Source organism: Muntiacus reevesi, chromosome 5, assembly GCF_963930625.1.
Source record: "Muntiacus reevesi chromosome 5, mMunRee1.1, whole genome shotgun sequence".
Taxonomy (NCBI): Eukaryota; Metazoa; Chordata; class Mammalia; order Artiodactyla; family Cervidae; genus Muntiacus; species Muntiacus reevesi.
Window position 1 is genome coordinate 25,176,349 of NC_089253.1, and position 24,254 is coordinate 25,200,602.

The 24,254-nt window shown below is 40.4% G+C and overlaps 1 protein-coding gene across 1 annotated transcript; it reads left to right on the top strand.

Annotated features, from left to right (window-relative positions):
* The first annotated feature begins 1,169 nt into the window (after positions 1-1,169).
* SPTY2D1 (SPT2 chromatin protein domain containing 1) lies at positions 1,170-21,757 on the top strand. Its single transcript, XM_065937260.1, has 6 exons — positions 1,170-1,374; positions 11,100-11,214; positions 12,287-13,816; positions 15,337-15,511; positions 17,088-17,165; positions 18,636-21,757. The coding sequence occupies exons 1-6, from the start codon at positions 1,315-1,317 to the stop codon at positions 18,727-18,729; spliced, it is 2,052 nt and encodes a 683-aa protein (XP_065793332.1). The 5' UTR covers positions 1,170-1,314; the 3' UTR covers positions 18,730-21,757.
* The last annotated feature ends 2,497 nt before the right edge of the window (positions 21,758-24,254 follow it).

The window sequence follows — 24,254 nt, forward strand, 5'->3', positions numbered from 1 at the left end:
CTTTCAATAGTTGCAGTGAGCAGGGGCTTACTCTTCCTTGCAGGTGCGCAAGTTTCTCATTGCTTGTTGCGGAACACAGTTTATACAGCACAGGCTCAGTTGCTCAGTGGCAGGTCGGATCTTCCTAGACCAGGGATCCAACCCCTGTCCCCTGCATTGGCAGTCATATTTTTAACGAATATACCACCACCAGAGAAGCCCTATTGAGATAATTTACACTGTCAAACTGATTTGTTTTCAGAGTACGATGATTAGTAAAAACATCCAGCCATCAGTATTAACCAGTTTTGGAGCAATTTCATCGCACCGGAAGATCCCTACTGCTTGGCTGCGGTGGATTCCCGCCTATTCTTAACCACAGCCAGTCTGTCTAATTAGTGTATTTTACACTAATTAGAAATGACCTTACAGACCCCAAATAACCCTTAAGAGGAAGCCAGGACTGGACTCCCAACAAATGTGGAATTGGGGCATATATGTACATTTTGATCAGTGCACCAAATATATCCAGGCTGGGTCTGTGAGAAATTTCTCCATTCAGCCACTACACAAAGCACAGCTGGATGCCCTACTTGGGGCTTATTATCGAAAATGAAGCAAAAGCAGTAAGCTGTACAGTAAGATGTACAGAAGCCTCTGTACATCACGCGCGTGCATCTGTGTAGGAGGTGAGCATACACCCTATGCCGGGATGCGAAGAGTCAAGCGTTCCCAGGACAGGGGACCAGTCGGTGTCGTTCGCATCTGCGCAGCCTGGCGAGCGCCTACAAACGCCTAACTGTAATCCCCTGCTCGAGACCTGTCGGTTCTGCTGTTGAGGTACCGCCTTCTCGGACCTGAGCGTCCAACCGTGACACTCAGACAACCCGTAGATAACGCCTCAACCCCTCGCTCTCGTGCCCGAGAGCGCACACGGAGCACGGAAACAGGCCTTGCGCCAACGCCTCCAGCTAAACGGCTTTCCCTTGGCCACGCCCCCCAGTTTACAGGTCGAGTCTCCTTGGTGCGGGAAGGGCTTAGTCCCGCCCCTTCGAGCCGACGCCAGCAGCCACGTACCACGTTTCTACGTGTCTCGAGCCTGAAAGCGGAAGTTACGCCAAAGACTCGCGAGGGAAGCGGCGGGCCTGAAAGGATACTGGCCTCTGGAGGAAAGTGGGCGGGCAGACGGCATTGGAGAGCGCCGGAAGTGGTCGTGCAGGGGAGGGGTGGGAGAGAGGCTGGCCAGACAGATCATTAGGCTGTTGCTGGTCGCCTCGGTAAGGCGCGCTTTCCCTCCTCTCCGAGAGGCTGGCCCAGTCCTCCTCCTCGACCAGAATGGACTTTAGGGAAATTCTCCTGATAGCTTCCAAAGCGCAGGGTGTCAACAACGTGCCGGTAAGTACCAGCCGGGGGGCGACTGTAGGAGATCCTGGTCTTCAAGTTCCGAGTGTGTGGTCCTCGGAACTTCCAGGAATCAGCACATCGGCTCCAGGAAAAGAAAGATCTGGACTCCGTTGTTTTTTTTTTTTTTTTTTCTTTTTCCTTTTGGACATGTACTTCTGGGTACTGGGGGTTGAAGTTAATGGGGGCTTGAAATAAGCAAGCGGGAGCGTGCTGACGAGCTGATTTGGTTTGTTTCGGCTTAGTTACCCCTACTACTTGAACTTTGCGTTTAGGATATTTTAGAGTTGCGTGAAAGCTGGTGAGTAGAGCCGTGCCTGGCACGTAGTGGAATCTAATGCTCGTAGTTTATAGCTTCGGCATAAACTTCAACCCAGAGCTTGGGGAGTTCAGGAATATTAGGGGCTTGGCCTGATAGTTTCTGAGCTGATTTTCCGCTGATCTTTGAGTCAAACGTTTTGTGATTTCCCGAACAAGATTTTTTGACTTGTGTCCCCCACCCACTCAGCCAACCAGGTGATTGAATTATCACCTCCCTAGGAAGGGAGTGTGAGTGGATTCCACGAAATTTTGGCCAACAGGATGAGAGAAATAGTTTCAGCTTCCGTTTACTTGTGGTCTTCCAGATTTGTTGTTTGAAATCTAGGTCCCAGTTACTCTGTGAGGTTTGCTAATTCGCTGAGCGGTGTAAAACTTTAGTATCTAAATGCGGTAGTGGTGGTGAGGGCCTCGTTTGCGAGGGTGTAGCTGTTTTGCATAAACTAATCATTTCGAGATCCTCAGATGGTACCACAGCCTCAGCTGTAAACCGATAAATTGCATTGTGATACCTGCGGTTTGAGCGTTGAGGTGTGGAGCTCAAACGGCGCTCTTTTTAAGTCAGTTCAACTAGATCATATTGAGCTCTCATGATGTGTTCTGCATTTCTTAGATTTTTGTATATTTGCAATATTTTTTCCCTCTCTTGTGCTCATTCTTTTACTCTTTTGAAGATATTGATGTAAAAATAACTGGTTAATAAAACCGATATTGATCAGTTTATTATATGTATTCACATCCCATCTCAAATACTTTGAACGACCTTGAAATTATGAAACCTTATTTTCTGTCTCTGTAAATTTCCTAGACAAGTCAATATTGGACCTAGTAGCATTCATCTTTGCATAATTAGGTACATATTTCTTTCTACATTCTCCTCAATTTCAGTGGAGGTCAAAGAAAGATAATACTTGCCCTGATGCCCAGGACTATCCTGTGGAAGAATCAGAACCAAGTTAGTTGTTTCTTATTCTAAAAACCAGAGATTGCTGACAGAGAAGTACATATTTCTAGAGTGGGAGATTTCAAAATATGTCTGTATTTCGAATATATACATTATTGATCTACGATTGGAATAACAGAGATTGGAAGCAAAAAGGAAAATGGGTAAATTGGTGAGGTCATTTACAATTTAATAGATGAATATAGGCATATACTTCGTGAAAGTATGTTTTTCCCTCCCACTCACCCCAAAAGCTAGTAAGCCTGGAGGTTTCATTTAGTTATCAGCACTATAATCCTTATTTTTTTACTTCGGATGAAAGTAAAACACAAAAGTTATTGAGGAATAGAGCAAGATTGTATTAAATTTCATCTATGATCTATAACTCACGTCATCTGATTATTTTAAGTTATTTTCTCTATCAGCTCCAAGTGAAACCTTTTAGCTCACACTATGAGTTCTGAAATCTAACATATTGCAGTGTGAGAGTACTACAAAGCAAGTATCCTTATAAACCAACATCCAAGTCAAACAGCATTACAATATACACACACCACACACAGACACACACACCACAGACACACACACACCACACACACAGACACACACACTACAGACACACACCCCCCACACACAGACACACACACCACAGCCACACACCCCCACACACGGACACACACACACACAGACACAGACACACACCACAGACACACCCCCACACACACAGACATACCCCCACAGACACACAGACAGACAGACACACACCCACACACACCCCCACCCCCCCCACCCCCGCTTCACAAACACTGAGTTATCCATCCTTCTCTAGGCCTTGGTTTGTATTTCTCTTTTAGCCATCTTTGTCCCCACCTTCCATTTGGATCCTATCAGAGCTGACTTTCAATTTCAGTCAAGTTCCTTTGTCCCACCTTTGTTAACAGAAAGGAAATAAACTGGCATTGATTAGACTAAAATCCAAGGGAAGCTAAAATCTGAAACACCTGTACAGCCACTTTGAACTGTTTATTTTAAAAAATGTCTGCTATATCTGATTTGAAAAGCAGTGAACTGTTCCCATTTGGGACAGCTTTCTTTCATATTGTTTCTTTTTAAGAGAAATAGTTATCTGTAAAAGATTTTGGTTAAAACAAAAGGAGGATTGCATCATGCCTAGAAATACCAGGCATGCTGTCTTTTCCCAGTGGAAAACTGAATACCAAAAAAAAAAAAAAAAACAGCTGATCAAGGTGATGTAACCAGTCACTGTTATTAGCTCTGTTTATATATAAAGGAGAAAAGATATTTTTGGTGACTTTACCCTTAATATTTTTCTCACTGAGTTCCTCTAGCAAAAGCATGTTTCAGGTAACTATAATTGATGTCTTGTGGTGCACAAGGCAAGATACATGGTTTTTCTCACAGTCAGACTAAAAACTGTCCCAGGCAAGATACTGTAACTGTGGTGTGACCCTCAAATCAAAAAATAAAGAGGAAACCTTCATATGTATTAGACATAAGGATTTGGGGGGCTATGGACCCTTGAGGTGAACAGTAAAATGAATCAGTTTTCCATATACACATGTCCACTCTTTTTTAGATACTTTTCCCATATAGGTCATTACAGAGTGCTGAGTAGCGTTCCCTCTGCTGTGTATGCATGCTTAGTCACTCAGTCATGGTCGACTTTCTTTGACCCCATGGACTGTAGCCTTCCAGACTCCTCTTTTCATGAGGTTCTCCAGACAGAAATACTGGAGTGGGTTGCCATTCCCTTCTCCAGGGGATCTTCCTGACCTATAGATTGAAGCTGGGTCTCCTGCATTGCAGGTGGATTCTGTACCGTCTGAGCCACCAGAAAAGCCTGTGCAATACAGTAGGTCCTTATTATCAATTTTATGTATAGTAGTATATGTATTTCAGCTCCAGTCATCGAATTTATCCCTCCTCCCTGTTTCCTCTGGTAACCATCAGTCTGTTTTCTACATCTGTGACTCTTTCTGTTTTGTAAACAAGTTCATTTGTACCATTTTTTTAGATTCCACATTTATCATCTATTCGTCTTTCTCTGTCTTGACTTCACTCAGTATGATAATCTCTAGGTCCATCCATGTTGCTGCAAATGGCATTATTTCATTCTTTTTATGGCTAAGTAATATTCCATTGTATCCAGTCCTCCTTTATCCACTTCTCTGTCAGTGGATACTTAGGTTGCTTCCATATATCTTGGCTGTTGTAAATAGTGCTTCAGTGAACATTGGGTGCATGTATCTTTTTTTTTTTTTTTTTTTTGCATGTTATCTTTTGAATAATGGTTTTCTCTGGATATATGCCCAGGAGTGGGATTGCTGGATCATATGGTAGGTAGTTCTATATTTAGTTTTTTAAGGCACCTCCATACTGTTCTCTGTAATGATTATGCCAATTTACTTTCTTATCAGCAGTATAGCAGGGTTCCCCTTTTTCCATACCCTCTCCAATATTTATTGTTTATAGATTTTTTGACTATGGCCATTCTGACTGCTATGAGGTGATACCTGATTGTCGTTTTGATTTGCATTTCTCTAATAATTAGTGCTGTTGAGCATCTTTTCATCTGCTTTTTGTCCATCTGTAATATTACCACATGGAGATTCTGTTCTCTTTCCCATCACTACCTAGGCAATCTCTTTATGAATAGTAAGGATAATAACAACAGCAATTAGCATTTATAGTGTTTACTTTGTGCCAGGCACTGTTCTAAGCACTTTCTGTATATTAATTAATTTAATCATCATAATAACCATATAAGGAAGGTTGTTTTACAGATAAGGGAACTGAGGTTCAGGGAGACGAAGAAATGTTTCCAAAGTCACACAGCTAATAAGTGGCAGGGCTAGTAATGGCAGAGCAGAGAATCTAGTCCAGACAAAGTGGCTCCAGAGTTCTTTCTTAATCAGACCCTGTGTTGAATTAGGAGCTGCTGCTGCTAAGTCGCTTCAGCCATGTCCGACTCTGAGACCCCATAGACGGCAGCCCACCAGGCTCCCCCGTCCTTGTGATTCTTCAGGCAAGAACATTGGAGTGGGTTGCCATTTCCTTCTCCAATGCATGAAATGAAAAGTGAAAGTGAAGATGCTCAGTCATGTCCAGCTCTTAGCAACCTACCAGGCTCCTCCGTCCATGGGATTGTCCAGGCAAGAGTACTGGTGTGGGATGCCATTGCCTTCTCCGTGAATGAGGAGAGGCTTTTGGAAATGGGGTCCTGAGAAAGGTTATCATTTATAAAGCCTGAATCCATCTAGTTCCCTACCCCCAACTCCAACCTAATAGGGCCTTAGGCAGTAACCCTGTTGCTTTTTTGATGACACTTCTCACTGTACAGTAAAGTCTGATGGGAGAGAAATTTAAAGGCTAAACTAACAGCATTTGAAAACTGGTAAACAGAGATTTGCAGGCTGTTTGGGAGAGTACCAGCATGGTTAACAGAAATAAGAGTCTGAGGTTGGGGGAAGGTTCGGTGATGGACTTGTTTGGCGCAATGGCATTGTCTAGGAAGCAGGTGGAAGTTAAGAAGGGCATTTAAGAATGAGGTTAGAGCTAGAGATGAAAGTGTTGGGATTAAGTTAGAAGTGAGGCACACTGTAATGGGAAAACTTTTGCCCCAGGGTCAAAAGATCTAGATTCTAATTCAGTCTTTGCTACAAATGGTATGAGTGATAGCCAGTAAATATACAGTTGTCCTTTTGGGACCATTTCTAACATGAGGTTGAACTAGAGACTCTGAGGTATCTGTCTGATACTGTACTTTATAATCAGATACAGTTTTATAAACAGTAAGATTTATATTTGACCTCTTAACAGTCTTGAATAGCATGTTTTTTGGTGGTTTTATTTTCACTCTCTTAGTCACCCAGCTAAGCAAGCCTAATGCATATCAGTGATTTTCCAGGCTTGCATTCATTCCTTGACTATGATGTATTGAGAGGATTATAGAAGTCGTATAGTCATTAAAGTTAAGGATATATCCTTGGAATATTTCTAACTCTGATTTCTAACCAAACATAAATCTCTAATTTATATAAAATCATCAGAATATTTATTTTCTACAATTACAACAATATATTATCTCCTGAATAAAGAACTTTCAAGAAGGAATTGCTGTTGATTCCTATATATTAATAACATATTTGGTGAATATGTATTTCCACACTGAAAGCTCCTGATTTTCTTAATCTGACTGACAGTATGGTTTCAGTGCAAGGAACACATATGTTTAAAGTGACTTAATGTTTTCTAGGTCTCTTGGCTTCAGAATTACAAATCTTGGCAAAATCTCTGATACTGTATTTAGATGGCATAAGCTTCTCTGTTGTGGATCATTCACTGGGGCCCAGCAGAATGACTGAGTTGGCCTGCAGTGTAATAAAATGGATACTCTTAGGATAAAAGAAACTCTTGTCCAGCTGCTTTTCATGAAGCTCAAACAATGAAGCAGCCTGGTGCCTTGAATCAGATTCAGAATTGATGGTACATCTTGATGTGTTGCCACTAGAGCTAAATGTGACCATCTGATGTGGGAGAAAGTGCCAAATAGTTCTCCTGCCTTATTAAATGGCATACAGTGTAATCCCAGCCTGAAGCTTTCTTTTAAAAACGTGGTTCTCTGCTGGGTGCCCCCTGAGGGGGAAAGGAACTGTCTAATAAAATGTTCTATTACAGCAAATCTTCTAATACCAGGGTCTGACTGCAATCCCTTTTTCAAAAGTCTAGCCAGCTCAATGTTAAGAAGGTCTATAGTGATAGACCCGAGAGAAAGGAAAGCATTCGTTCACAGAAAACTTTGTATACTTATGTTCACAGAGCATTATTCATAATAGCCAAAAAGTAGAAACAGTCTACATATCCATTAACTGATGGTTAGATAAGTGTGGTATAATCCATATAATGAAACATTCATCCAGAAAAGGTGTGAAGTACTGACATATGTTACAGCATGAACCTTTAAAACATTAAGTAAAAGTGGTAAGTTATTAATACAGAAGACCACTGCAGCAGCTAGGGTTCCCCAGAAAGACAGAACCAGTAGGATCTGCTTTGGGAAATTGCCTCACGTGATTGTGAGGACTGGCCTGTCTGAAATCTGCAGGACAGGCTGGGACTCAGGCTGGAGTTAGTGCTGTGGTCTGTCAGGAGTGGGGTGTGAATAAGGCCTGCCATCTATAAAACCTGGATCCATCTCTCTACTCCAGCCTAATAAAGCCTTGGGCAGTAACTCTATTGGTTTTTTGATGACACTTCTCAGTGTCCAGTAAAGTCTGATGGGATAGAGTTTCTCATAGGAATTCTGGAGCAGATGGAAGGAAAAAAAGTTTTTTGAACTGGAAAATCTTAGATACTTTGAATAATCACTTATCTATATAGTAGCTGTGTCTTCTAGGTTTTATTTTATGATGCATTATCAATCACTATGTGTGTACACTGGGTGCATGATTTCATTTATATGAAGTGTCCAGAATTGACAAATCCATAGAAGCAGAAAGATTAGTGGCTGCCAGGGCCATAAGTGAGGGGAATGGGGAATGACTGCTGGAGGGTAAGGGATTTCTTTTGGGGAAGATGAAAATGCTCTGGAAATAGATAGTGGTGATGGTTGTACAACTCTGGGAATATACTAGTACACACTAAATGGGTGGATTTTATGGTTTGTGAATTATATCTCATTAAAAATGTTTTTAAAAAGATCACTATCTCTGGAGGCCTAGCCCCCCTTTTTTTTCCGCCCCAGATTTCTACGTTTTGATCTAAATTTTGCCTAAGAGAATATTTTAATATTCTCCTGGTATCTGCCTTTGAGTGCATCAAGCTACAGAGGATGTAAGAAACTATTAATTATGACTCAGCTCTAGTCAGTAAATAAGATCAGGACTCATCAAGTAGGACCTTGTCCTACTTAAATTGTTTCCCAGCAGACCCACAAAATAAGACATTTTATAGATTTGTTGAATTCCTTCTCCATCATAGAGATAGGACAAGGACAGCAAAATTGTTGAGTTAAACATGAGGCCAACTTAGTAAGTATCCTCAAGGATTGGAGGTCTTTTTTTAAACAAAGATGAATTTGAAATTGGCATGTGAATTGATGAAAATAGGTGTATACTTTGAAAAAAGCTAAGTGTAGCCTTTTCGATTCTTTTCTGAGTGAATCCGAGTTCCCGAACCCCCTCCCTCGTTTCTCTCTTGTGTTCCGCCTTTCCTGTGTTTGTGGTCCTCAGTTGGTGTTCCCCAGAGTGCAGCACACATAGCCCTGGCTGTCACCATGATTTTAGGTGATTTATACTTTTTATTCTCATAGATGCATATTTTTTAAATTATATATTTGTATAGAATTTGGGAAAACATACCTAGCCTTTCAGTCCTGTCATTTCATGAGTAGTATTGCTTGAGGTAAAGGTGCAATAATAAGTCATGGTGTTCAATCTACATATTTTCTTAAAATTAGTAAATAATAATACAGTTGGCGTACTAAAAGGGCAAAAATCATGATACTGATATGGGAGTGACTGAAGCTTACTAAACACGGTATTAAACTATATCCCATTGACACTATTTTTCTCTTTTGGTGTCTGTATTTAGTCAAGAATACATAACCCATTACCTACCTATTTGAGTGCCAGGTTAGGGAGAAAGATATCGACCCTGAAATCAAATTAGGAAGTGCTCATTTGCTGTTGTAATACCTAGATAACAAACTAATCCTATTTTAAATAATAAAGATTGGTATTTTGGGGTGGGGGAGCCCTGTATTAAGCTTCGATTTGGCAGGTGAATCTGGGCTATATAGTTGGCAGGGAGAGAAATATTTGGAACTTTGGCAGCACAAATGCACCCTTCTTCTTCTCATATATTTACCTGATGTGAGTGTGATATATTTACCTGATGTGAGTGTGTGCCTCTGCTTATGAGTTTATGTGTCTTATGCAACTTGAATCATCTTCACAGTAGCCCTTCTGTTAAGAAAATGTGCATTTCCTATGAATAAGACCTATGTTTGAGGTTCTTGTAACCACGACAGATTTTATGTCTATATAATTAGGTAAGCAGTATTCTCTTTCTCCTATCTTCCTTTCCCTCTCCTTTTCTCCTTTAAACATTGGTCCCCAATCCACTATGGAAAGGGCCTGCAACTAAATTTACAAAGATAGGGACTTGTTAAAGAATTTCACTGTGGCAGCCACAGTGACTGGGAAAGGAATCTGGGTGCTCTCTTGGGATTTCTCTGTGTGAGGGACGTGTCAGGTCTCAAGCATTGCCATCACGCAGGATTTTCAGGTTGGATTAGGGCCTGCTTTCTTGGCCAGCTGCTTCATGGGTAGACTAACTTAGCTGGAACTTCCAGCCTGTTTCAAGATGCCTTCTGTTTGGCAGCTGTATAGTAAGCAGGAGTCCTTTGGCTTTGCTCCAGGAATTTCATACACATTTTGGGAGTCACTTTTTTGGTTCCTTGGTAGCTCAATTTGTTCTCATAGGTTAACGTTTCTTTTTAAACTAGTACAGCAACAAGGTTGAGTGGATAAAAATGTCATCTATCTAAGGTGAAAGAAGGGCATTAAAAAATTCTTATTCCCTAGCCCGTAAGTTTAATGTGAAATGGTCCTAGAGATTAATCATCCTGGTCTGAGTTATTAGCTCTGTTTAATTATACTTCTCTAATTGATAGTTATAAAATGAAAATATTTTTCCTTTTATGGCTTAAATTAGCATTATTCTAGTTTTAGTCATTTCCTAGTGCAATTGAATAAAAATCAAAGACCAGAGAAATGCCATCTGTTCCAGGATGATGTTAGTACTTTTGGGGTGATCTGGAAACTTGTCTGAAAGGATTTGTGTGGTGAATTAATACTTAATGAACATAGAGCTACACTTAAAGGTTACAGAGACTTGGACCCTTCTTGCTGCTTCAGTTTCTTTGAAATGCCTTTTAACTATGGTTTGCCATCTGCTTTGCCTGAGACCAAAGTAGGATCTCGGTATTTAATGTTGTAGACAAAATAACCAACATAGCAGCTATGAAAACCACCTGGAGTTGGGTACTCAGGAGGAAAATAGTTGTGATAGTTTTTTCTACCATGGACTTGGAAAGTTCTGAAGAAGGATACTCTTTTAAATCAGAATTCTAGAACAGTCTGTTTTAGTGATTTTTTTCAATTCTCCCAGTCCAGGTACCTTTTTAGGAAAATAGCTTGAAAATTGTGTTTCTATGAGTTTTTCATTTATGTATTGTTGAAGATGTTTAAAGAAACTCTACACCTGGAAACAGGCATATATATATAATCATTTTTAGCCTGAAATTTTATAGCTGAGCTTTTATGGGGGTTATGTGGTCTCTTAATTATTCAGAATAGGTTTTTTTAGTCAACATTTAGACCTCTCTATTGTTTCAAAGTTAATTGTGTAACTTTTACTCTGTTTTTATTTTCAGAAAAGATACAGTTTGGCAGTGGGACCTCCCAAAAAAGACCCAAAAGTTAAGGGTGTCCAGTCAGCAGCTGTCCAGGCTTTTCTCAGAAGGAAAGAAGAGGAGCTCAGACGAAAAGGTATGAGTCTATAGCCTTATTCTCAGTGTTAAAGTCGTCTGTCTTCACAACTGGCTTGTAACTAACCAAGGGATGCTTGTAATATCTTTAAGAGGCTAATGGATTTGTTGTGTATGTGTCTGAGTCAGCTGTATTTGTAGCATTACATATGTTCTTATGTTGGTCATTTGTATAGATACTATCTTTTATTTCCTCTTAAATTAAAACCTTTTTGGGAATAGTGACCATATCTTCTAATTGATCATATTAGCAACTCCAGTAAGAATTCCATTCTTTTACCTTGGTGGGTTTTTTTTTGGTACTTTTAGTTGATGTGTCATTGATTGACAATGTTGTGTCAATCTTTGCTGTACACAAAGTGACTAGTTATACACATACAGGCATTTAAAACATATTCTTTCCCACTGTGGTTGTTTTCTGTTTGTTTATTTTTGTGGGGTTTTTCCTTTTTTTTCTTTTTTTTTGCCTGTACTGTATAACCTGTGGGATCTTAGTTTCCCAACCAGGAATTAAACCTGGGACCCCAGCAGTGAAAGTGCTGAGTCCTAACTCCCAGACCACTGGAGACTCCCTCTTAACCTTAGTTTGGAACCTGTTTCTACCTACTTTGTATTTGAATTTTTTTAAATATACAGAGTACTATCTAAAAGGTTAAAATAGGGATTGAAAATCAGTAAACTCAAGCAGTAGTTTTACTTCATGCAAATGACAAGGAAACTGATTCAGTAAGTTTGAGTATCCATTGATTCATAATTAATAACAACTACTAAGTGGGTACTAATATTCTCTTAACTTGGTATATTTATTTAGTGTGAACTATTTTCTGTATTTAAAGCTAAAAGCCAAGACTCTCCCTTGCTTAGTCATATAGAAAAACCCATATGTGACCCACTCATTGTGTATAGATGACTCACTGATACTTGTTTGAATGACTTCCTCATTTGATTCTTAGAAGTTTTCAAATTTCTACAAACCGTAACTTGAATGTTGCTTGGTTTCGGCCACCTACTGATTTCAGATAAACGTAGTTTTATCACGACCTTGAAATAATGTGTTGTTTTGTCTTTTTCAGCCTTAGAAGAGAAGAGGAGAAAAGAAGAACTAGTGAAAAAGCGAATTGAGCTGAAACATGACAAGAAGGCAAGAGCTATGGCCAAGAGGACAAAGGATAATTTCCACGGTTACAATGGGATTCCTGTTGAGGAAAAGTCAAAGAAGAGGCAGGCAATGCAAAGTCACACTCGCCAGGGAGCAGACCAAGAGTACGAGGTGGAAGAAGAGGATGAATTCTTAGAATACAATCAAGCAGAGTCAGAGCAGGAGTACGAGGAAGAGCAAGAACCTCCCAAAGTTGAAAGCAAACCAAAGGTCCCCCTTAAAAGTGCCCCACCAGTCATGAACTTCAGTGATCTGCTCAGGCTGGCTGAGAAAAAGCAGTACGAGCCGGTGGAGATAAAGGTAGTGAAGAAGACAGAAGAGCGGCCCTTGACTGCAGAAGAACTTAGGGAGCGGGAATTCCTTGAACGAAAGCGGAGGAAAAGGACACCTGAGACAGATGCAAGACCACCGCCAACCAGAAGAGTACCCTCTCAGAAAGAAAGTGCGGGCACAAAGCTTAGCAGAGGCTCTGGAGACATGCATCCTGCTTCCAAGGGTACTGTCCTTCCTCATCCTGAGAAGAGACCCAGACCCAGCACAGCTGATGAAAAGCGCTTGCATTTGTCTTCGTCCAAATCCGTGCCGGGGGAGAGGACCAAAGTAGCCCCTGGCAGTTGCTCCCAACCCTCGCTTCATGAGGGCCGTGATAGACCTGTTTTCAATGGGGCTGGAAAGCCCCACCCCAGCACCTATTCACCAAGTGTCCCAAAGACTTCTGCTAAAGGGCCTCAGAAATCTGCTCCCGAGCACAAAGCCAAAAAATCTCCTCCCCATCCTAGCCATTCCAGGCCTGGACCCATGGCCACCCCACACAATAAGGCCAAGAGTCCGGGTGTCCGGCCGCCAGGCAGCAGCTCCAGCTCAGCCCCTGGGCGGCCTAGCACAGGACCTGCCCGGCCCACGGTTAGTCCTGGCCCCGTGCCCAAGCGCCAGAATGGCAGCTCCAACTCAGGACCCGAGCGATCAGTCAGTGGGAACAGGAAGCCAGCCAGTGACTTCAGTCCCCCAGGACGGACAGTCAGTGGTACAAGTGGCCTTGGTCGACCTGCAAGCAGCTCAGGGGGCCCTGGGCGACCTGTCAGTGGCTCCGGTGGTTCTGGGCGACCCGTGGGCAGCTCTGGGGGCCCTGGGCGGCCTATAAGCAGTCCACATGAATTTCGACGACCAGTGAGTGGCTCAGGCCCCCCTGGGCGATCGGTCAGTGGCCCTGGCCGGTCAGTCAGTGGTCCAACTCCAGCTGGACGACCTGTCAGCAGTTCAGGCCCTGGTAGACCAGTGAGCAGCTTGGGACCTGGGCGAACAGTTAATACCTCAGGTCCCCCTCTGAAGCCCAAATGCACTGTTGTCTCAGAAACAATTTCTTCCAAGAATATAATCAGCCGGCCCAGCAATGGACAGATGAATGGAATGAAGCCATCCTTATCTGGCTACAGATCTGCCCATGGTAAGATTTCCCCTTATCCTAAAAGTATTTATTTGTCACTAGGAAATTGGAAAGAGTGCATTGTTTTATAGAACCAGATGCTGGGAACTCTTCTATGTGCTTTTAAATGTATTCTTGTGTTGGTAGAATCCTGATGTTTTGTCTGTTCCTGTGCCAGAGAGTTCCTTTAGTAACTATGGCTTGGAAAAGTCTTTAGGAAGAGATTTATCTGGGGCCCTGTTTGTTCACCTCTGTAATGTCTCCAAGTGCAATAAGCTTAGCTATGGAATTTATACGATAGAAGTGTATATATTGTATAGCCTTTTGTGGTTCAGTGAATGAATTCATCTTTACCTCTTCATGAAGACTGTATAAGCTTGAAGCCTTTTGGTACATAACTGATTCCATCAAATATTGTTGGGCACCCACGATATGTCAGGAATGACTTCAGACTGTCCTTGTGTTTCTGCTCCTCACAGTGGCCCTAGCTACCACTCCTTTAGGAATCTACTGTCCCAAGGTATGGGATCATTGTTGGCACCTATTAACTGCTAGGTCATCGTTTCTACACGGCAGTAAGGATTTGTTGAAGCACGTGTTAGACACCATGGAGAATATAAAAAGAAACAAAAGATGATATTCCATGTGTTAAACTTTCTGCTTTCGTCAAGACATTGGTTCTCAACCAAGGACAGTTTTGATCCCCGGTGAACATTTGGCAACATCTGGAGACATTTTTGATTGACACAAGTGGGGATGGGATGCTATTGCCATCTAGTAGATGGAGGCCATGGGCGCTGTTACCCTTCATTGTACGGGACAGTTTCTTCACAACCAACAAACAGCTGGCCCAAAATGTCAGAGTGCTGAAGTTAAGGAACTCTGAGCTAAGGAGACAAGCCATGCATATAAAAAACAACTGTGGAACGACAAAGGGAGTGTCTATAATCAAGGACTAGAAAGCAGTTGTTCCCAGATACTAGTCTATTGATCAGTGCTTGTCTTTTGCAAAATTTTTAATCAGTCTTTTGGCAAAATGACAAAAATAATGTTGGTATGGTAAGGTTTTCCTATTAGTCGGACTTGCTCAGTTTGAACAATGATCCATTTCTGAGAATCTTTCATACTTCACTGGACTTTTAAAAACTGTAATGGAATTATGATAATAAATAGTAGACTATTACCTTTGGTGTCTTTTTTTGGCAAGATTAAAATTTGTGTTCCTTCAGTGATTTGTAATTTTTTTTTTCTTTTTAAGAAATTTTACTAGTCTTTTATATCCAAAAGAATAGAAACTACTAAGCTAGAAAAAATGTAACAGTTCTGGTAAGCCTTGGGATAGACAGAAATTCTATTCCTTGTTGAGTACCATGAAGCAACAGAGAGGATTGTAGTAGTGAATTCACACTGGGGGCCAGCTTACTGGCTCTGGTTTTTAAGGCTGCCGTCCTAATGAGTTCTTAGTATCTCAGCTTACATAGGATTTTGTTGGGACTATTAAATTTTAATACTCTTTAAAATAATGGCCTTTCTATTCTTAGGTCCTCAAAGGCTTCCCTTTCCTAGTGGTTACAAAAGGCAGCGAGAATATGAAGAGGAGGAAGATGATGATGAAGAATATGACTCTGAAATGGAAGACTTTATTGAAGATGAAGGAGAACCTCAGGAAGAAATATCCAAGCACATTCGAGAAATATTTGGCTATGACCGAAAGAAGTAAGGATAAAGAAGATTTATATATATATATTTACATATATGTAAATATATATATATACACTTTCATTTTGAATAATCCATTATATGGGGGAAAAATAAACATTAATAGTAGAGACATTGAATGCAGTTCTTAATTAGGAATTCTTCCGATTGTTTAGATTTACTTTTTTGGCACTTAGTATTTAAGAACTAATGCAAAATTATAAGTTATTGTATAAGGGCCAATAAGTATCCCTATTTAACTGTTGTCCTTATAAGATGTATATTTGATAAGAGTGAAGCAGCTTGGTGTAGTAGAAATGGATTGGCTTTGAAATCAGAAAACCATCCATAGATGTCTGATCTGACACCTGCTTTTCTTTGGTGTAAAAGCTGCGCAGAAGTGTGGTGCCTAAACAGCACCATGGAACCAACAGCATTGACATCACTTGGGAACTTGTTAGAAATGCAGGCTTGCAGGCCCCAGCTTAGATCTAAACCCAGACTAGCTTTATAAGGTTCCCCAGTGGTTCACAGCAACCTTAAAGATTGAGAAGCACTGATGGAGCGGAAAAATTGGGGTTTAGATGAAAGTTCCACAGCTTACTAGCTGGGTAAACTTGAGTTAGTTATTTTTTAAATGACATTTGGGAGGACTAAATGAGGTAACATACAGTTGACCCGCAACAGTGTGAGGGCTGGGGGAAATCCACATGTAACTTAGAGTCAGCCCTCTGTATAAATGATTCCTCTGTATACAGGTTCCTCCCTCTCTGCGGTTCCATGGGAACACATGCAGCCAGTTATGGATTGTGTCCTATTGTAGCATGAAAAAGAAACCTTTGTGTAAGAGGACCCATGTAGTTCACACCCATGTTGTTCGAGGGCCAACTCTACATGTAAATTAGTCAGCACTTGTTTTCTCCTTGATGTCACAGATATGCAATGCAGGAGACTGATCCCTGGGTTGGGAAGATCCCCTGGAGTAGGAAATAGCCACCCACTCCAGTATTCTTGCCTGGGAAGTCCCATGAACAGAGGAGCCTGGTGGACTACAGTCCACGGGGTCTCAGAGCTGGACATGACTGAGTCACTGAGCACAACAGGAAAAATAGGTCTTTAAAAAAAGTCAGTAGTAAGAACTGGATTAAAAGTCAGATTTAAAAACCTGATCTTAGTTATGGCATAAGATAGCAATATGTTTTTGGTCAAGCCATTATTCTGTCTGTTTCAGTCTCTGTTCTGAATCCATGAAGCTCAAATGATATTAATTGTGCTGTTAAGATTTTAATATATAAACTTTCATGTAAATAGAGGTGAGTGGGTTGAGCAAACATTATTGGATTGGTACTTTCATTTGATTTAGGAATAGTTGCCTTCTGGAAGTATTAAGGGCTCATATAATTTATCTTTACTTCAGAAACTCCCTTTTACCCAACCTCTGCCCACCCCACTCCCTGCAAACAAGGAGGAATAATCCTAAATGTATGTTTGATTTAGTTATAAAGATGTTGGTTTTAAAAACAAGAAGGTGTAAGTTCTTTTAGAAAATTGATTTTTTTATTTTTTCCTAACAACTTCAATTTTTTCTTACCAGATACAAAGATGAAAGCGATTATGCCTTACGTTACATGGAGAGTAGTTGGAAGGAGCAGCAGAAAGAAGAAGCGAAGAGGTAAGTAAACACAAGCTATACATGTGTGGAAATTCCTAAAAAAGTTTCTGTTCTCTGCTTCAGTTGCATCCCTGGAAGCCGGGGCTTTGGGCCACTCAGCTTAAATTGCAATCCTGCTTACTTGCTGTGGGCTTCAGACAAATTAGCCTTTTAAATCTGTTTTCCCATTTGTAAACTGGGAATGTACTGTTTTTCCTCACTGAGGTTTTGCGAGGATTCAGATCATGTGTGCATGTTGCGCATGCACACCTCACCCGTGTAGGCACACAGTAAATGCTGGAGAGCTCCCCAGACCCCGCTGTTGCATGTTTCTGTTTTCCTTTTCCCATTCTTAACTCCCTGTCCACACGTGACACATCTCAGCCTTGCTGCCCTGTACTGCTGACCTCAGGGACCTGATGAGGGATATTATATTCCTGATGTTGGATTCCTATTTGGCTATCAAACAAATAATCATTTCTTGTGTAGGGGTAACAAGTGATTACTTCGTTTATAGTGTTAACTTGGTGAAATAATTCACCTCATTCTCAACCCAAATATTAAACCTCTCTCTCCCTCTTGCCCTCTGTCCTCTAATTAGATAAAATAGCAAACTAGAGTATTGGGAAGAGACAAGAATAGAATCTTATTTATTGCATAAATGTTTCTTGTTCTTTATTTTTTAAAGCTGATGAGATCATTTATATTTATTAGTGTAATGGGACTATTCAGATGTTTTCTGTTGAGTTGTATGTAAGATCTTTTTTCTTTTGTTTGAGATTTTTTTTTTTAATTTTTTTTTTTCATTTATTTATATTAGTTGGAAGCTAGTTACTTTACAATATTGTAGTGGTTTTTGCCATACATTGGTATGAATCAGCCATGGATTTACATGTGTTCCTCATCCTGAACCCCCCTCCCACCTCCCTCCCCATCCCATCCCTTTGGGTCATCCCAGTGCACCAGCCCTGAGCACTTGTCTCATGCATCAAACCTGGACTGGCAATCTATTTCACAATTGATAATATACATGTTTCAATGCTATTCTATGAGATCATCCCACCCTCGCCTTCTCCCACGGAGTCCAAAAGTCTGTTCTTACATTTCTCTTTTGCTGTCTCGCATATAGGGTCATTGTTATCGTCTTTCTAAATTCCATATATATGCATTAGTATACTGTATTGGTGTTTTTCTTTCTGGTTTACTTCACTGTCTATAATGGGCTCCAGTTTCATCTACCTCATTAGAACTGATTCAAATGTATTCTTTATAATGGCTGAGTAATAGGTCTTTTTTCCACTATAACTTGAGGCAGTGGCTCCTAGTAAAAAAATATTCCTGCTTAGTCTTGTTTTCACTGGTAAAGCCTTGAGGCCTTTTTAGTGCATCAGTGCATTCCATGTAAGCTCCCAGTTGAAATTTCAGTCTTGCTTTTTAAAGAACGTGATAATTTCATGTATATTGACAAATACCTGCTATTTTTCCTGACAGCTTAAGATTAGGTATGCAAGAAGATTTAGAGGAAATGAGACGTGAAGAAGAAGAAATGAGACGTCGAAAGGCCAAGAAGCTGAAGAAGCGTTAGCTGCTGCTTTTATTTTTGTGAACTTCTGAAGACTGCTGCAAGGAAGTCCTGCCTTCAGACTGAAGAAGCCCCTTATCATTTTAGAATTCTAGTTGGGTACTCAAGGAGAAGGAATGCATACTATCATCTATCTGCAGGCTGTCGTTAGAGCATAAAGTATTTTCACATACTTTGCAGGGTGAAATCGTAATGCAGATGACATAATGCCCAGTGAGTGCTCTTACGAAGCTAACTATTCACAGGAGCCAGCCTTGATCCTCATGAGCTATGCATTCTCATGTGGGGCCACTCACAATTCAGCCAATCTTGTATTCCTTTGCTACTCTAAAAAGGAAAAGAAAGGATTGCTCCTTTATTTCCATAATTCTGCTGATGCGTGAGTATGGCGCTGCCTGGCTCCCAATCAAATTTGTCTTTTGATGAGGAACCTGGCCCTTCCAGGAATGCTGCCAGCAATAAAGTGACCAGTCCTAATCTCTATGTTTGGATTGAGAACTTGAAAATGTAGAGTAGGTGTTATAATTATATGGATGTCATTTCTGTGACTTTGAAGTAAAAAGTAGAATAAATTGTATTCTGCATTATTCATGGATTGGATGCTGAGCATTCTTATTCACTAATTTAGGTGATTAGGCAATTAACAGAATTTTCCAAGTTAAAATACAAGTTATGCCATTTTTGTTTAAGAATATTCTCTTCCAGATTTTACTTTCAGATTTACTTTTTTGTTGGTGTAAAATAGACAAGGTCACTGTGCTGTTTGATTTTTATCTAAAAGTTTCATTTTTATATTGAAGAAAAGACACTTATTTTATTCAAACATTAGATTTGGAAGAGTAATAGTTTCAAACGTAAGGAAGTGACATGTGAGGCTCCCCTCCGCCTCATTCCACTCCCCATTGTAAGGATATTTTGGAATTCAAGGTGCCCTTTACCTTTTTGTGTCGATGACTATATTTTTATCTTAAATTCTTTAGCGATTAATGGTAAAAAACCAAAAACTAAATTCATGTGTATCAAGGCCACCACTTTCTCTTTTTGCCCATATTGCACTTTTATTTCAAACTATGCACTGTGAAGAGATTTTTTCCCAGGTAGGAGAGGATGTTCCCTGTTACCGTGCTTACTAGGCTGTGGAACGTCTTTATTCTTACCTTTCTTCAAGTCGTATCTATAGACTTGTTAAATCTCTTAAGCCTCAAGTCCAAGCAATTCCAATCAGGCTGACCCAGGTTCCGGCTGGAGAGAAGCCAAGTCTCAAGGAAGGTCAGCAATAGAAAATGAGGTGTGATGATGCCGGAGAGCATGTGTCCCTGACTCTGAGTGGAGAACTGGGGACAATGGGACATAAGCTTGTAGAAAATTCTACAATAAACCTTGTGGCTGTCCTAAGCCATCCGTCAGTGGGGATCAGGAAGTAGGAGACGTTATCCTACAAGAAGATTTACTCTTCAAAAGATCTGAAAGTTGTTTTTGTGTATTGTTTTTTATCTATAGAGCTTGCTTTTTCTCTACAATTGTTATAGATAACCACTATTAATGATCACATATAACTGTTAAAACACTGGTGGCAGAATAGCCTGTAGACTGCCTCTCACCTATCTTAAATACTTTTACTGATTCCAGAGTAGTGTGATATTCCATGTAATAAAACAGGTTTGGAACATTATTTCCTTTGCTGTCCCTTATGTGATTTTTTTTTCCCCTTCACAAGTTTGTTTGAATATATATATATATTTTAATATTCAGACTGAAATATGTATTTACAATCAAGTGCTTGTCATAGCTGAAAGATTTCTGGTGGCTTAAAGCTTACTAGCACTTTACTCAATGATATTGTGCAGTTACTTGTACAGAAAGGCACCATTGTGCTAGCTAAAATTACAGAACTTGGTAGAAAAAGTCCTTACGTGTAATCACTCTGGTTGCATTCTGCTATGATACAGATGTTGATTTCAGTTTTCTTCAGCATCAACATTATAAAAGAGCACTTCTGTATGTAGGTCATGAAAAAAAAAAAAGGTCCTGAATCTTTTAATCTTAGCCTTGTTCCAAATCCTGTCTTCCACTTTGTTCTGCAACTCCTGATCACTCTTAAACAGCTCACAAATCTTTAAAGGAACTGGAATAGGCTGTTATTTTATCAAGGTTTACAAATTAAGTGCTTGATTTTTAATGTATCCTCTGTTTTGATTTTCAGATTTTATTAATATTTGAAGATGTGCCTTTTATTGGGTAATGTTAAGTCATGAATGTAGTAATGTTATTTCACTATTGTAATAATGTTACATGATCATGGATGCAGCATTCTCAAACACGATGTGAAGGGAAAGTAGTTTTCATAAAACTCAATAGAGCTCTGATTGCACAGTCCCACTTGCTTTAGATGTTAAAGCAGGGGGCACTTTTTCTTTAAAAGCTACTTTCAGAACTTGTCTTTGTATTTTCTCTAAACTACAAATGCAGTTATGTCCATTTGGAGGCCAGGGTACCACATGTCACAGGCAGCCTTACATGTGTGCCATGAGAAGGTTCAAAGACTGTTATCAAGAAAGTCTATCGGAACTCCAAATTTCATTTTTTTAATGTAATCCCCAAGATCTTCTCCAAGAAATAAATTACTGTTTTGTATTTTATAATTTTAAAGCAGCTATTAGTACATTTCTGAGGTATAACAGGAGACCAAAACATGTTTGGAAAGAGAATAAATATATAGAGAGAGACTGGTTGTTTTATTTTCAATGTGCTGAATATATTAGACTACTATTTATTTTGTGAGTGGATGTGATGACATAAATATTCAGGTGTTAGTGTATGATTAAGAGTGGGATATAGATTTCTTTGAAGTTATTAAATCCATGTCTTTTACATAATGGACAAATCAAGTTTAAAGAAACGTTTACCCAGCATAGCTTGTTTTCTGGTGCTGTTGACCTGCAAGAGAATCTACTTTTGCATTTACAGATAAAAGTTTTGCAATTATGTATAAAAGAAATTGTAGGCATTAAAAATATTTTATTGATATTTTCATTGGTTTGCATTTATTTAACAAAACTCATATTCCTTATTTCATCACCCCGAATATTATTCCAGCTAGAAACCCCAGCAGACTCATCAGACTTAGAGATGGGTTTACCTCCTAACACACACACACACACCCCCACACCTAATGTTCCTTCCCCCTTACACATTCTTGTCCGCTCAGCCCCTGCCACTGACACCTCTTCCCTCTCACCCCACCAGCTTAGTGAACTATTCTGGTATCAGACATACAAGTTCGAGTTTGGAGATATAGTCAGGGAACAAGGGAAGAAGAACCGGGTATATAGCACCTCTTTTCAAGAAATTGAGCAGTTCCGATCCCCTATAATAAAAAGAGCCTGTGATAGCTGGGAGGATGAGTCCTTCGGAACATATGAGGCAAGTGGGTGCAGCCATGCAGCCAGAGAATGTATGCACTCGGTGTAATGTATTGACTCTAGGTCATACAAGTATAAAATATACTAGTATCCTATTTCTGCATATAAATTTTGAATTCACTTGTTCTATTAAAAAGGGTAAGCCATGCAGTGCATAGAGGCACTTAAAAATATTTTAGCAAGCATATACTAGAGTCATTAACAAAATGCTGTCTGTATAACCAAAAGGTACTTTGTTGGAAACGGTGCACTTCTGAGCAATGAAACTGTTAGTCATACCCAAGCAACCATGGAATGGGAGCAGTTCCATGTAATTTAAAAGTATTTGCTCCTTTCAGATTTTCTTTCTCTTTTGGGGTCAGAAAGCTCAAACCACTTTTAGAGGGCTTATTAGGAATATCCTAGGGCTCAGACACCCAGATTAATAGCATGCGTCTTATATACAAGAATGGGAACCTTTTCTGGGTCTCATGAACTCAAAACTGCATCCTGTCGAGGGTTGGGCAGTTAGCTTTTGTTTCTACCCATGCTGCCGGGCTCAGTAGCGGTCACTTCTAAAAGAAAAGGCAACCGCTGGGCTATTTGAGGAAGACATTTGAACCAAGGTGGTCAAGATCTTAGAAAACCCAGTCTCTCTTGCTCAGCTCTTTTCCTTGGCATGTAAGAGCATGTCAAGGAGAGGGCCTGGATCTTAATCTCTGCTACACAGAACTGTGTGGGTTGGTAAAGTACTTAAGCCTCCCAACTTCATTTTTGCCACTTTGTAAAAAGTGGCTAAGAAGGTTACTATAAGGATTAAAATACTGACTGGTATCTAGCACCCAATGTTAAAATCCCCTTTCCCCAAATGGTGTAAACTTTGGGTTCTTAATAGCTGTGCAAAGGCTACAGACAAATAGCCACACCCAGAGTACAGGCTTAAAGTTGCTGCAGTCTCTTTTAACTTTTTTTACCTCTGCCTGGACCCTGGTCCTTGGACCCAGGAGAAAGGTACTATGTGGGAAACAGGTCTAAAAAGCTCTACAGAATTTCCTCAAGGGTACTGAATAACTAAGGATCTCAGTCTTAATGCCAGTCTTATGGATTATTAAACAGGGGACCCAATCCCTCCCATTCCCCCAACTACCTCCTCACCCTCCATCTCCCTGTTTTGAGCTAACAGAATACCAAGTCTTCATTCATCTTTAAAAGTGTGGTAACTGGTTACATAAGATGTGACAAAATAATGTGCAATTACTTTATATGGGACACCATCAGGAACTGTACAGCTGGGTGGGAAAGCTTCAGAGCTGCATCACTTCACCAGGATCATCTTTGCTTATTTCCACTGGGGTCTAGGGGGAGAAAAGGAGGTCAGGTGGGTCTTGACTAGTGTTGGCTAGGGTGTGGGGCTGAGGGAACTGCCCTCCTTCCCAAGGGCAGGCAGGGCTAGCTGTGTCCCATTCTGTCTCACCTAATGCCTCCAAGCCCAGCTGCCACTGGGACTTAGCAGTGTGGGAGCAGACAAGTGGTAGAGAAAACACAAATATCCAAGGTCTAAGAAGAGAGGAAAGACATCTGCCAACAGGACAGTTTTACAACCCAGTGTTTATGTGATGAGGGACAGTTAAGCCTGGGTTGCTGATGTGGGCTAATTTAAGAAGGGAAATTGAAGGCAGAGCATATGAAGTGTCCCGTAAGTATGAAAACAGGTCATGCCTGTCAGACAGCTTTGACTCTGGGCCTGAAATATCTTTCCTCTGTATCTCCAGTTTTGTGTTTTTGTTTTTGGAAAGACACTAAAGAACTTAAGAGTAAAGACTCAGGAAAAGATGTATACAAGATCACATGAAAGACACAGGGAACTCTCTCAACTCTAAACAGATACTGAATAACAATAGAAATAGATATGCTACAGTAACTTTTTAAAATAAAGAGAGTGTCTCTAAAGTTGGATTTTTGGGCTTGGTTCATGTATCCCAGGGAATACATTTTCAAAGTAGGAATAGAGAACAAAACTCAAGGCACACTTACCCCTCCTGGGGGATATTTGTATCCCTTCCACATTGTTCCTGCAATGAGAAGCATCCATAAGACAACAATCATTGCAGGGCTTCTTAGCTGGTA